This window comes from Nicotiana tomentosiformis, chromosome 9 (genome assembly GCF_000390325.3).
Source record: "Nicotiana tomentosiformis chromosome 9, ASM39032v3, whole genome shotgun sequence".
NCBI classification, from domain to species: Eukaryota; Viridiplantae; Streptophyta; class Magnoliopsida; order Solanales; family Solanaceae; genus Nicotiana; species Nicotiana tomentosiformis.
The window spans coordinates 64582608-64596036 of NC_090820.1; the positions used below are offsets into that span (position 1 = coordinate 64582608).

The window sequence follows — 13429 nt, forward strand, 5'->3', positions numbered from 1 at the left end:
AGATTTGTTTCATTTTGGCACGGGTCTAGTCTGCTACACACGAATGTTTTCCATCCCTTTGCCTCAAAATTTAGGGTGTTCCTCTAAATGGGAACCTCTATTGTGATCCATGCTGGAGGCGGCCCCGGAGCTGCAAGAATCTCAGCTATCCATGGTCGAACTGCATCTCCCAATGCTAACTTTTTCAGGTATTGCAGAGACTCCACATCCTCAAACCTTAGATACGTGTTCAAGGTGCTCTGATCGAATCTCATCTTTAGATTTCTCACTTTTATCACCTTGGTCCCTTTCTTTATATGTGCCACATTGGCGTAAAATTCCCGGACCAGGTATTCCTTGGCATCTACCACACTTTTGGCGAACCACATCAACCCCTTCCACTCCCGGAACAGTCTCAACACTATCAGGTTGTATTTGTCAAGGTTTTTTATCATGAACTGATGCTCAAGGGTGAGCGGTCTCATTAGCCACCACTCCCGGAAGCTTGTAAAAGCAGCCAGACTAACAAACATATCTTCCCAAATCTCTTTCTTATTCGACCTCTCAAGGCCGGCAACTCTGGTATTACCCCCTCGGCCATCATCCGGAATATCATCAACATTTATTGTAGTAGCAGCTGCGTCAGGAGCATGTGTGGATGAGGGATCTGAAGCCTAACTGTTACCTTCCAAACCCTCGAAAGTGCTCTCAGAGGAGGAAGGCTCGTCTCTAAGTTTGTATCTGCCCTGTGGCTGTTGTGGATGTGATTGAACAGTAGGCTGCTCTTGTAATGGGTCAGCCTCCGACGCTTCCTGAGATGGGACATATGAACTAGACTCGGAAGGCTCGCACTATCTTCCTCGGCCTATTGTGGCTTTCTTACTGATTACCCTTTGGAGGGCGAGGGGTAAATTGCTCTTGCCTCTGCCTCTGGAAGGTTCACCCCTCCCCTTTAATGTATCACCACGACCTCGTGATCTAACCATTTTCTATAACAAACAGCAGCAGGAGTCAGCTCTAGTTCAAGTCCAGATAAACAAAATAAAATATGTTTGCAGTGAAGGGAAGTGCGTTCCGCACAATTACAAGTGTGACCGCAGCCTGGGTTGTGCAAACCGCACAATTTGGACTTGCGGCCGTAGAGATGAAACTATGGTCCGCACAATTTTGAGTGAGACCGCACATCTGAAGTGCGGTCCGCACAATTGTCAGTGCGGCCGCACTATGAGTACCTCTAAATTGCAACTCTCTGAAGACAGATTTTGGCCTGATCTGCGGCCGCACACACTTTTCTGCGGCCGCGATGAGATTACTGCGGTCCGCACATTATTGCCTTACCAACTGCCCTAGTCAATAGTTCTGCGGACCGCACAATTTCTTGTGCGGCCACAAATTTCAAAATTAAGTCGGGAAGATTTCTTAAAGGTTTCGATTTATGCACAAATTGGACATGGTAATAGCAATTAAACATGATAATCATGATACCCATTCCCCAAATAGCAGTTAGGAGTTGACCCACACAATTTAAACCCCACATGGATAAAAAATTGACTTCTAATGACAAATGGTCTAAAATAACTAATAAATTGTAAACTAAACTAAGAAAATTAAAGAATCCTAGAAATGATTTGAACATACCAGTGATGAAGTAGTGCTAAGGAATGATCACATATGTGTATCTAGGTGATAGATGATTGAACAGACGTGTGCAAAGTTTTAGCCCTTTTTTGAGTACTTGAGAATGAAAAGTTTGTACAGTAGTTTTAGCATTACTATTTATACAAGATGGACGAGTGTGGCCGCAAAATTCCTTCTGCGGTCTGCACTCTGCTACCTGGAGGTTCAAATTCCTTTGATGATCTGTTGTCCGCAGATTTAGCTGTGCTGCTGCAAATTTTGGTGTGGACCACACAATCCGTTGTGCGGCCGCACTTTGGCTGTTTCTCTGACAAACAAACTTCAAAGAGTTTGCAATTTTCCATCTCACTTTATGCGGCCGCAATTGCCTTCTGTTGTAGCATTTAAAATTGTGTGGTCCACTCTTTTTTCTTACTTAGCCAATTTTTTTAGCACAGTTCCTGTAAAGCACATTCATTCCTGCAACACACTTCAAATCTAGTTAGCACAAAATAAGACCTATCTAAAGAAGAAGAAAAGAAACATGGGTTGCCTCCCAAGAAGTGCCTGATTTATCATCGCGGTACGATGCAGATTACCATCACTTCAAATGAATCACTGCCACTACGTGGCCATCATTAGCTTGTCCTAAATAATACTTCACCCGGTGACCATTGACTCGGAACACCTCATCATTTTTGTTCTTCAAGTCCAATGCACCAAAAGGTGTCACACCCACAATTTCAAAGGGACCACTCCATTTGGATTTTAGTTTTCCGGGAAACATCTTCAATCGTGAGTTGAACAACAAAACAAGATCGCCCACCTTGAACCCCTTATTTTGGATGTATTTGTCATGAAGGTACTTCATTCTCTCTTTGTATAAGGACGAACTTGCATATGCATGGTACCGGAACTCATCTAATTCATTCTATTCTGCAACCCACAAGTTAGTGGTTGCATCCCAATCAAGATTTAACTTCTTTAAAGCCCACATGGCTTTGTGCTCGAGTTCCACCGGAAGATGACAAGCTTTACAAACACTTCCTTATGTTAGCTATACTTGACATATTATTATCAGTGTTGATCTTTAATTGTGAACTTGAAAGCATGTTTAAATTATGTACCATGAACAAGCTGAATATGGAAGTTTATCTGAGTTGTTTATTGTCATTGTCATTACATTACCTGTGTTGTCATCATATTGGTTTTGACTGTATCCTTATGAGCTTGTCATTACTTTCTGCCCAAGGTTAGTCCTATTACATATTGACTACATTGGATCGGTTGTACTCATACTACGCTCTGCATTTCGTGTGCAGATCCAGATACATCTGGACGAAGTGATTGCTAGATTGGTGCTAGTACATCCTCGGAGACTTTGAGGTAGCTGCTATGATGCCCGCAGACCTTGATTCTCCTTCCTTTCATTTTATTCAATACTACTCTATTATTCAGACAATTGTACTAGAGTTTCAATCTATGTTGATACTTATAGCATGTTTGGCCAAGCTGAAAAAATAACTTATTTTGAGAAGTATTTTTTTCAAAAGTTCTTTTGAATAAAGTACTTTTGAAGAGAAGTAGTTTGTGTTTGGCTAATCACTCTAAAAATCACTTTTGAGCAATAATTTGTGTTTGGCCAAGCTTTTCAAAAAGTGCTTTTAAGTATCAAATTATGAATAAGGACATGAATAGATTTACTTAATAGTTAATATTATAAGTAAGTAAATAATCTCAAAAATTTGTTATTACAGGCAATAATTAAATCTTTTCATTTTATTTAAGTAAAATATGAAAATAAAATTAAAAAGTACTTTAATTCTTTTAATATTATTCAAATATATTAAAAATCATTCAACAAAAATAAAAATATTCACCCCTAAAGTCACTATATATATTAGAAAACTATCCTAAAAATAAGAAAAAATACTTATACATCAATATACTAAGTATTAGATTTAACGGTTATTTTGGTATATACTATATTTTGTTAAGGATATTTTTGGTAAGAAGAAAAGTGAAAACTGCTTCTGCTTCTATTTTTGGGAAAAACTACTTTTTTTTGCTTCTCAAAAACTGCTTCTGCTTCTTCCCAAAAGCACTTTTCCCCCAAAAAAGTTTGGCCAAACACCTTAAGTTAAGAAAACAAATTGCTTTTGGGAAAAAAATCACTTTTGGCCTTTGGAGAAGCTTGGCCAAACAAGCTATTATAGTGCTCATGTACTCGTTGACACCAGATTTTGTGGTGATTGTAGTGGCATTTAAGTTATTTTTATCAGATATTTATGAGATTTTCCATTGTTTGTTTATTAAATCATGTTTTATTCAAATGGTTAGTTGTTATGTGCTTGTCGGCTTGCCTAGCAAGTGTGTTAGGTGCCATCACGACAAGTTTAGATTTTGGGTCGTGACAAGTTTGTATCAGAGCTGTTAGGTTACTTAGGTTTCATGAGTCATGAGCAGGTTTGTAGAGTCTTGTGGATCGGTACAGAGACGTCTGTACTTATCTTTGAGAGGTTATAGAACTATTAGAAAACTTCACTTTCTTGTTTTCTTATCGTGTAGATTTGTTAATTTCAAAATCTGAACTTCAATTCTTCTATTCTCTCATATATGGTGAGGACACGTGCGATCAAATCAGGCAGACGACCACTAGTACCACCAGCTAGGGCCACGAGAGGCCGTGGCCGTGGTAGAGGCTGAGGTGTGGCTCGTACTACAACTAGAGAAGCACATGTGGTGCCACTAGTTGCCTCAGATGAGGAGCAACTACCAGATGTTGTTGAGCCGATGGGACCAACTCAGGCACCAACTATGCCCATTGTGATCCCAGGCCTTCAGGAGGCTTTGGCATAGATTTTGACTGTATGGACGAGCCTTGATCAGGCGGTTTCAGTTCTGACTTCACCATCCACTTCTCAGGTCGGTGGAGGTGCTAGACTCCCGCCGCCCGTATTCCAGAGAAGGTATCTTAGGGACTCCAGACACCGGAGGAACTGCCAGCCTAGCTGGTTACAGCTACTTGGGCCTAAGTTGGCCCACCTATGAGTGATGAGGAGCAGAAGAGACTAGAGCGGTTTAGGAAGCTTAAGCCTCCAGATTTTAGTAGGGCTGAGTAATAGAATGCTCAGGATTTTATAGACAAATATCAGCGGATCCTTCACACAGCAGGTATTTTGGAGACCAGTGGAGTTTTATTTACTACTTTTCAGCTACTTTTCAAATGGGAGGCCTATGAGTTGGGCAGGCCAGCCGATGCAGCACCGCTTACATGCCATGAGTTCCCGGTTCTCTTCCTAGAGAAGTTTGACCCACAAATGGGAGGCCTATGAGTTCAGCAGCTACGCCAGAAGGGTATGATAGTGACTCAGTATGAGATGAGATTTTCAGAGTTTGCTCGTCAAGCGGTATGGTTGGTTCCCACAGAGATAGAGAGAGGATTAAGAGGTTCATTGATGGCCTCAACTATCGATTACCCTTCATTATGGCTTGGGAGATTGCGATGGGTGCGAGGTTTGATGAGGTGGTTGATATTGCTAGACACCTAGAGCTGGTTCGAAGTCAAGAGCATAATGAGTGGGAGTCCAAGAGGCCTCGTAGTTCAGGTGGTTTCGGCAGTGCCTTATCTAGAGGACAGTGCCATCACAGCATGGGTCATTCTTATAGGCCCGCTCAGACAGCTCGTCCGGTTCATCGTGGTGTATAGTCTAGTCATAGTTCATACAATGCTCATTTGGGTCAGTCATCTTTCAGTTCCCTCCTAGCCTAGAGTTCATCCCATGCTTCATCAATTCAGGTTTTGTCAGTACCTAGCTCTTCTAGCGACTATTCTGGTTCTCGGGGTTCGATTTAGTCCCCATCGTAATTTATAGATTGAGCCTACTACGAGTGTAAAGAGTTGGGGCATGTGAGGAGGTATTGCCCCCATTTTATGGGAGGTCCAGTTCAGCAGAGAGGTCAGGCTATGAGTTCCACACCAGTTATTTCACCACCCGCCCAGCCAACTCGGGTTGGGACTCAGGCAGCTCGAGGTCGCCCTAGAGGGGGAGGTTGATCAGGTGGTGGTTAGGCTCGATGCTATGCTTTTCCCAACATACCAAAGGCAGTTGCTTCAGATGTAGTGATCACATATATTGTTTCAGTGTGATATAGGGATGCTTTAATATTATTTGACCATGGTTCCACTTATTCATATGTATCATCATACTTTGCTCGCTATTTGGATATGTCCCATGATTCCTTAGTTATGCATGTTACTTTATCTACACCGGTGGGTGATTCTACTATTCTGGAGCGTGTGTATCGGTCGTGTGCGGTGACTATTGGGGGATTAGATATAAGAGTTGATCTTTTAGTGCTTAGTATGGTTGATTTTGACATGATTCTAGGCATGGATTGGTTGTCACCATGTCATGCTATTCTGGATTGTCATGCTAAGACCGTGACGTTGGCGATTACGAGATTTCCTAGGATTGAGTGGAGAGGTTCCCTAGATTATGTTCCCTGCAGAGTGATTTCATATTTAAAGGTTCAATGGATGGTTGAGAAGGGATGATTGGCATATTTGGCCTTTATAAGGGATGTTATTGCTGATACTCCTACCATTGACTCTGTTCCGGTTGTGAGGGACTTTCCAGATGTGTTTCGTGCAGACATGTAGGACATGCAACCTGACAAGGACATTGATTTTGGTATTGATCTGGTGGCGGACACTCATCCCATCTAAAGGAAGTGAAAGAAGAACTTCAGGAGCTACTTGATAAGGGGTTTATCAGGCCTAGTGTGTCGCCTTGGGGTGCATCGGTTTTGTTTGTGAAGAAGAAAGATTGAGTGCACCGGTTCATGAACAAAGTTACAATTAAGCACAAGTACCCAATGTTGCTCATTGATGACTTATTTGACTAGCTTCAGGGCGCTATAGTGTTCTCTAAGATTGGTTTGAGGTCTAGGTATCACCAGTTGAAGATTCAGGATTCTGATAATCTAAAGAGGACATTCAGGACCTGCTATGGTCACTACGAGTTCCTTGTGATATTTTTTGGGCTGACCAATGCCCTAACAACATTTATGCATCTGATGAACAGTTTATTCAAGCCATATCTTGATTATTTTGTCATAGTATTAATTGATGATATACTGGTGTACTCACGCATCCAGGAGGATCATGAGCAGCATAGAGGATTGTACTCCAGACTTTGAAGGAGAAGAAGCTTTATGCTAAATTCTTCAAGTGTGAGTTTTGGCTTGATTCTGTAGCATTTTTGGGGTACGTGGTGTCTAGTGAGGGGATTAAGGTAGATCCGAAGAAGATTGAGGTAGTTCAGAGTTGGCCCATACCGTTTTCAGCTACTGAGATACAAAGTTTTCTTGGCTTGGTTAGATATTATTCGTTTTGTGGAGGGTTTATCGTCCATTATTGCACCGTTGACTAGATTGACCCATAAGGGTGCTCCATTCAGGTGGTCTAATGAATGTGAGGAGAGCTTTCAAAAGCTCAAGACTGTCTTGAGCACAACTCCAGTTCTAGTTTTGCCTTCAGCATCAGGTTGATATATGGTGTACTATGACTCTTTTCGGATTTGTATTGGGTGTGTCTTGATGTAGGAGGGTAGGGTGATTGATTATGCTTCATTCCAGTTAAAGCCCCATGAGAAGAACTACCACATTCATGATTTAGAGTTTGCATCCATTGTTCATGCATTGAAGATTTGTAGGTATTATCTCTACGACGTGTCTTTTAAGGTATTTACAAATCACCGGAGTCTACAACACTTGTTTAAGCAGAAGGATCTCATTTTGAGGTAGCAGAGATGGTTAGAGCTATTAAAATACTATGATATCACCATTTTGTATCATCCCGGGGAAGGCCAACGTGGTGGCCGATGCCCTGAGTAGAATGGCGGTGAGTATGGGTATCCTTGCATATATATTAGTTGGCGAGAGACCACTAGCATCACATGTTCAGGCCTTTGCCAATCAGTTCGTTAGATTAGATGTTTCGGAGCCTAGTCGGGTGTCACGCCCTGACCTCTAAGAGCACGACCGACGCTCAACCGAGATACCCCAGTCAAGAAAGCCTGTACAATGCCTTCTACCCTAACTTACCCATGAATAAAGAGAAGATAAATTCCGTTAATTAGACAATGAGAAGATCATGTGAACAATACCAATTCATTACCATTAGTTACGTCATTTATAAGTCTCCAAAATATTACATTACACATTCATAATTTAGAAGTAGAACATGTGATACAATTATAACATCTTTAGTTTGACTTTCCCAACATCAATATACAACCCACACCATTTCTACGGAGCCTGTAATGGATACAACAAAGTAGTATGATGGTGCTGGCAACAAGGCTCCGGCTATACCTCCAAAACACTATACATAGAGGGCAAAGGATACAAGGGCGGCTCAATAAATATGGAGGCCTAAAGCAAAGTTAAATTCTGTATTTCTAGTTATTTCATGTTCAAAGTTATTAATAATTTTATATAATCCATTTAATTTCTCTTGAGATATACACGTTGTAAGGACCCGTAAAAATTTTAACCAAAAACTCGGGGTTTCGTGGTGCCAAGTTAGATTCCTGCGTTATTATAATAGAAATTCTTTGCGGCGTGATTGCGAGCCGCGGTTTGTACTTTTTGGATTAAACAGTACCCTACGGACTGAGAGGAAAATATTTCGCAGAAGAACGTATTTCTGCGGCCCATTATGCGGCCGCATAATCACTTTGTGGATCGCATAATGGCCGCATAGTGAAGTAGTAAGTTTGGCTAATTTGTGGTCAGTTTTGAGGTCGATTATGCGACCGCATAATCGATATGCGGACCGCATATTGGTCGCATAATTCCTCTTAATTTTCTGCGGAGGAGTTTTGCGGTTCATTATGCGACCACAGAACAAGTATGCGGACCGCATACTGGTCGCATACCTGAGTCGAAAGTTTAGGCCCCTGAGGGCCATTTCTGCGGTCACTTTGCGGACCGCATAACCATTAGGCGGTCACATATGCTATCGCACACCTGTTTCGGGGCACCATTTTTCTTAATTTAAAACTTGACCCCCATTCCGTTAAAACAACCCTTAGGTCTATTTTGAGCTCATTTTCTAATACTTCTAGAGTGAGAGAGAGAGTGTACAAGAGGGAGGGCCTAATTTTCATCAATCAATCTTCAACCATCACTCAAAGCTTAGAAATACTCAAGTAGAGAACCCAATTTCTTCATCCAAAAAGGGTAAGATTTCATCACCCCAGCTCTTAATTTCAAACATAGCTATAATGGAGTACTAGGGTAATACTTCATGGGTATGAGAGTGGTTCATCTTGCATGCATGTGATAAAGAGTGTGGGAAAAATAAAAAGTGAACTAGAACTATGAACATTTTTCCTAATTATGGGTTCAATTTGTATATTCCAAAAATAGATTGGGGTTGCTAAGGGTTCCAGATAATTTTAGAGTCTAAAGAAGCGCAATTGAGGTATGTATGGCTAAATCTCTTCTTCTTAGAATCGAACTCCTGGTGTCCGAATAATTGGTGTAAGTTCCAACTTGATTATACTAGAATTTTTTGCCTTAGTGTGTTTGATTGAAAGATTCATGTTCCCTCATTGTTTTAGATGGTTACCATGTCATCATGCTATTTGAGAATGTAATTATGATTTTCCAAGCTCCTTCCTTTATGTGTGAAATGCCTTATGTGATGGTACTTATCGACATGAATGATAATGTTATTTGAACAAACAAAAAAGGAAAGACTTGAATTGTAAAATGTGCCCAAGTGCCAAGAACTACTTAATAAATGAGGTTGTTTGTGCCATGTAATGAAGATGGGAAAGAAATATGAATTGAGTGGACAGTTGAAAGCGGTTATGTCTCAAGTTAGATGGCTTAGCCAATCGGGCTGAGATCGGACGCCATGCTGTACACATGGTGGCATTCGTATTGGAATTATTGAATTACATTGTGGATATGGATATGTCTCACTTGAGATGGCTTAGACGGTCGGGTCGAGATCGGACTCCGTGTAAAAATACGGTGGCATTGTGAGTTGTGTCTTGGCACTAAAGATTATTAATCTAAAAATATGGAAAGATTGAATTGGAAACTATGTGATCCTTACTTGGTATTTTCTTTGTATTTCTATGAAGTACTTATTGATAATATGACTGGCTTCTCTTTGTTTCAATGTTCATTCTACTAAGATTAGTGTTTGCCTTACATTTTAGTACTATTCGAAAGTACTAACGTCCCTTTTGCCGGGGGTGCTACATCTTTGAATGGATTTAGGTGGTTCCATCTCAGATAGTGCCGATCACAGATAGTGGTGCTCTCTTTCTCTCCTCACAGCAGTTTTGGTGAGCCCCATTTCTCCCAGGGGTCATGTAGTCCTTCTTTGTATAAGTTTTCACATTTTGAGGTATAGCTGGGGCCTTGTTGCCGGCATTGTCATGTTGCTCTTTTGTATCTTTAGAGGCTCCGTAGATGTTTTTTTTGGGTCATGTATGTATGTTGTGGCAGTCGTTGGATCGAGTTGTATTTTGGAAACTTAACTATGGCATAATGCATATAATGAAAAATGAACTAGCAACGTTTATATATTTATATAACTGATCTCTCCCCTGTTTTACAAATGGTGACGCATTCCCTTTTTGGATCATGAATGAGTCGGGTAGGAAAGGTTTACTAGGCTTGCTCGACCGGGTTCACTCGGCTGAGCACCGGTCGCGCTCCCCGAGGTTGGGGCAAAGTTCTTAAAATTTTGAGAATTGTATGAAAAGTTCTCAAAATGTGAAAGATTGGCCTAGCCCTACTACTCCAACAGAGATTCACAGTTTCTTAGGTTTGGCCGGGTATTATAGGAGGTTCGTGGAGGGTTTCTCCACTCTTGCCTCCCCATTGACTAAATTGACGCAGAAGACGATTAAGTTCTAGTGGTTCGGTGGTTGTGAAAGGAGCTTCCAGGAATTGAAATCAACATTGACTTCGGTGCCGGTATTGACCCTGCCAGAGGGTACAGAGGGGTTTGTGGTGTATTGCGATGCTTCAAGGATCGGTCTTGGGTGTGTATTAATGCAACATGGTAAGGTTATAGCATATGCTTCAAGGCAACTTAAGAATCATGAAAAGAATTATCGAACTCATGACTTAGAGCTTGCGGCGGTGGTTTTTGCATTAAAGCTTTGGCGTCATTATTTCTATGAAGTCCATGTAGATGTATTCACAGACCATAAGAGTCTTCAGTGCATTTTTAAGCAAAAGGAATTGAACTTAAGGCAGAGAAGGTGGCTTGAATTGCTCAAAGATTATGACATCAACATTTTGTATCATCCGGGGAAAGCTAATGTGGTGGTGGATGTTCTTAGTTGGAAGTCTATGGGTAGTTTGGCTCACTTGGAGGCATGTCAAAGGCCCTTGGCCCGAGAGTTTCACCAGTTTGCCAGTTTGGGAGTTCGTCTTGCGGACTCTAATGAAGGGGAAGTGATTGTGCAGAATAGGGCGGAATCATCACTTGTCACGGAGGTCAAGGAGAAGGAATACAATGATCCAGTGTTGGTGCAGATGAGGAGGGGATTCATAAATACAAGACTACGGCCTTTTCTTTTGGCGTGGATGACGGTACATTACGGTACCAAGGGCGACTATGTGTTCCAAACGTAGATGGTCTTCTGGAAAGAATCATGGCAAAAGCTCATACTTCTAGATATTTCGTGCACCCATGTTCTACAAAAATGTATCATGACCTCAAGGAAGTTTACTGGTGGAATAACATGAAGAGAAGTGTGGCGGACTTTGTGGAAAAATGTTCAAACTATCAACAAGTGAAGGCCGAGCATCAAAGGCCCGGTGGGTTAGCTCAGAGTATAGAAATTCCAATGTGGAAATGGGAAATGATCAACAAGGATTTTGTGGTAGGGTTACCACGCACTCCGCATAAGTTTGACTCAATTTGGGTGATCGTGGACCAACTCACGAAATCAGCACACTTTTTACCAGTTAAATCCACTGACAATGCGGAACAATATGCTCAGTTGTATATCAAGGAAATAGTTAGGCTTCATGGCACTCCAGTTTCCATCATTTCCGATCGAGGGGCTCAATTTTTAGCTAATTTTTGGAAGAAGTTTCAACAAGGTTTGGGTACGCAGGTAAATCTTAGCACGACTTTCGATCCACAGACTGACGGGCAAGCAGAGAGGACTATTCAGATGCTTGAGGACATGTTGCGTGCGTGTGTGCTTGACTTCAAGGGTAGCTGGTATGATCATTTGCCGCTCATAGAATTTGCTTATAACAACAACTTCCATGCCCGTATTCAGATGGCGCCGTTTGAGGCCTTGTATGGTAGGAGATGTAGATCGCCGATTGGGTGGTTCGAGGTTGGAGAAGCTAAACTAATAAGACCAGACCTTGTGCATCAGGCTATGGAAAAGGTTAATATCATAAAAGAGCATTGAAAACTTCTCAGAGTCATCAAAAATCCTACTCGGATGTTTGTCGTAGAGACTTAGAGTTCAAAGAAGATAATTGTTTATTCTTGAAGATATCTCCCATGAAGGGGATCATGCGGTTTGGAAAGAAAAAGGAAATTAAGTCCGAGGTATGTCGGGCCATATAAAATCATTCAAAGGATAGGTCAGGTGGCGTACAAGCTTGAATTACCACCTGAGATGTCATTAGTACACCCGGTATTCCATGTGTCCATGTTGAAGAAGGTAGTTAGAGATCCACCGCTATTGTTCCGGTTGAGACCATCGAGGTTAGTGAAGAATTGTCATATGAAGAAATTCCGGTTGCTATTCTTGATAGGCAGATCCGAAAATTGAGAAACAAATAAATTGCATCCGTGAAGGTGTTATGGTGAAACCAACAAGTCGAAGAAGCTACTTGGGAAGCCGAGAATGAAATGAAAGAAAAGTACCCTCATTTGTTTGAATAGCCATGTAATAGTTTTATGAAGTTGTTTCCCCTAAAGTTTGTGTCGCTTGTTCGGCTAATATAAAGACACTCCTTTCTAGTTATATGTCCCCCATGAGGCTTCGGTTGGTGTTATTTTGTATTATGTTGTGTCATTTAATTCTATATATGTTGCTAAGGTGTGTTTCGGGGGCTCTCTGGCAGGTGGATATGCCTAAATACAAAGGAAACTCTGGCAAAATGTTCAGAAAGTTAGAAAGTAAGGCAAATTTGGGGCTGATGGTATGTGGCATGACTGAAACTGTGTTAAGTGAACCTTGATCCACATTCGAGGATGAATGATCTTAAGTGGGGGAGGATGTAAGGACCCGTACAAATTTTAACTAAAAACTCAGGGTTTTGGGGTGACAAGTTAGATTCCTGTGGTGCCAAATTGGATTGAACAGTACCCTACGGACTGAGAGGAAAATATTTCACAGAAGAACGCATTTTTGCGGCCCATTATGGGGCCGCATAATCACTCTGCGGACCTCATAATGGCCGCAGAGTAAGTAGTAAGTTTGGCCAATTTAAGGTCAGTTTTGCGGTTGATTATGCGACCACATAATCGATATGCGGACCACATATTGGTCGCATAATTCCTCTTGGGTTTTTGCGGAGGGAGTTCTGCGGTGCATTATGTGACCGCAGAATAAGTATGCGGACCGCATACTGGTCGCATACCTGAGCCGAAAGTTTAGGCCCCTGAGGGCCATTTCTGCGGTTACTTTGCGGACCGCATAACCATTATGCGGTCGCAGACCTGTGTCGGGGCACCATTTTTCTTAATTTAAAACACGACCCCCATTCCGTTAAAACAACCCTTAGGTCTATTTTGAGCTCATTTTCTGATACTTCTACAGTG

General features: G+C 41.6%; 1 protein-coding gene across 1 annotated transcript in view; it reads right to left on the reverse strand.

The window, feature by feature from the left end:
* Positions 1-83: 83 nt before the first annotated feature.
* The window catches only part of LOC138898896 (uncharacterized), a 32689-nt gene continuing 19343 nt past the window's right edge, over positions 84-13429 (reverse strand). Inside the window, exons 8-9 of the mRNA XM_070185004.1 lie at positions 665-791; positions 84-616 (exon numbers count right to left, since the gene is read on the reverse strand). Of these exons, the coding sequence (XP_070041105.1) occupies positions 84-616; positions 665-791 (660 nt within the window). The remainder of the gene's footprint in view (positions 617-664; positions 792-13429) is intronic.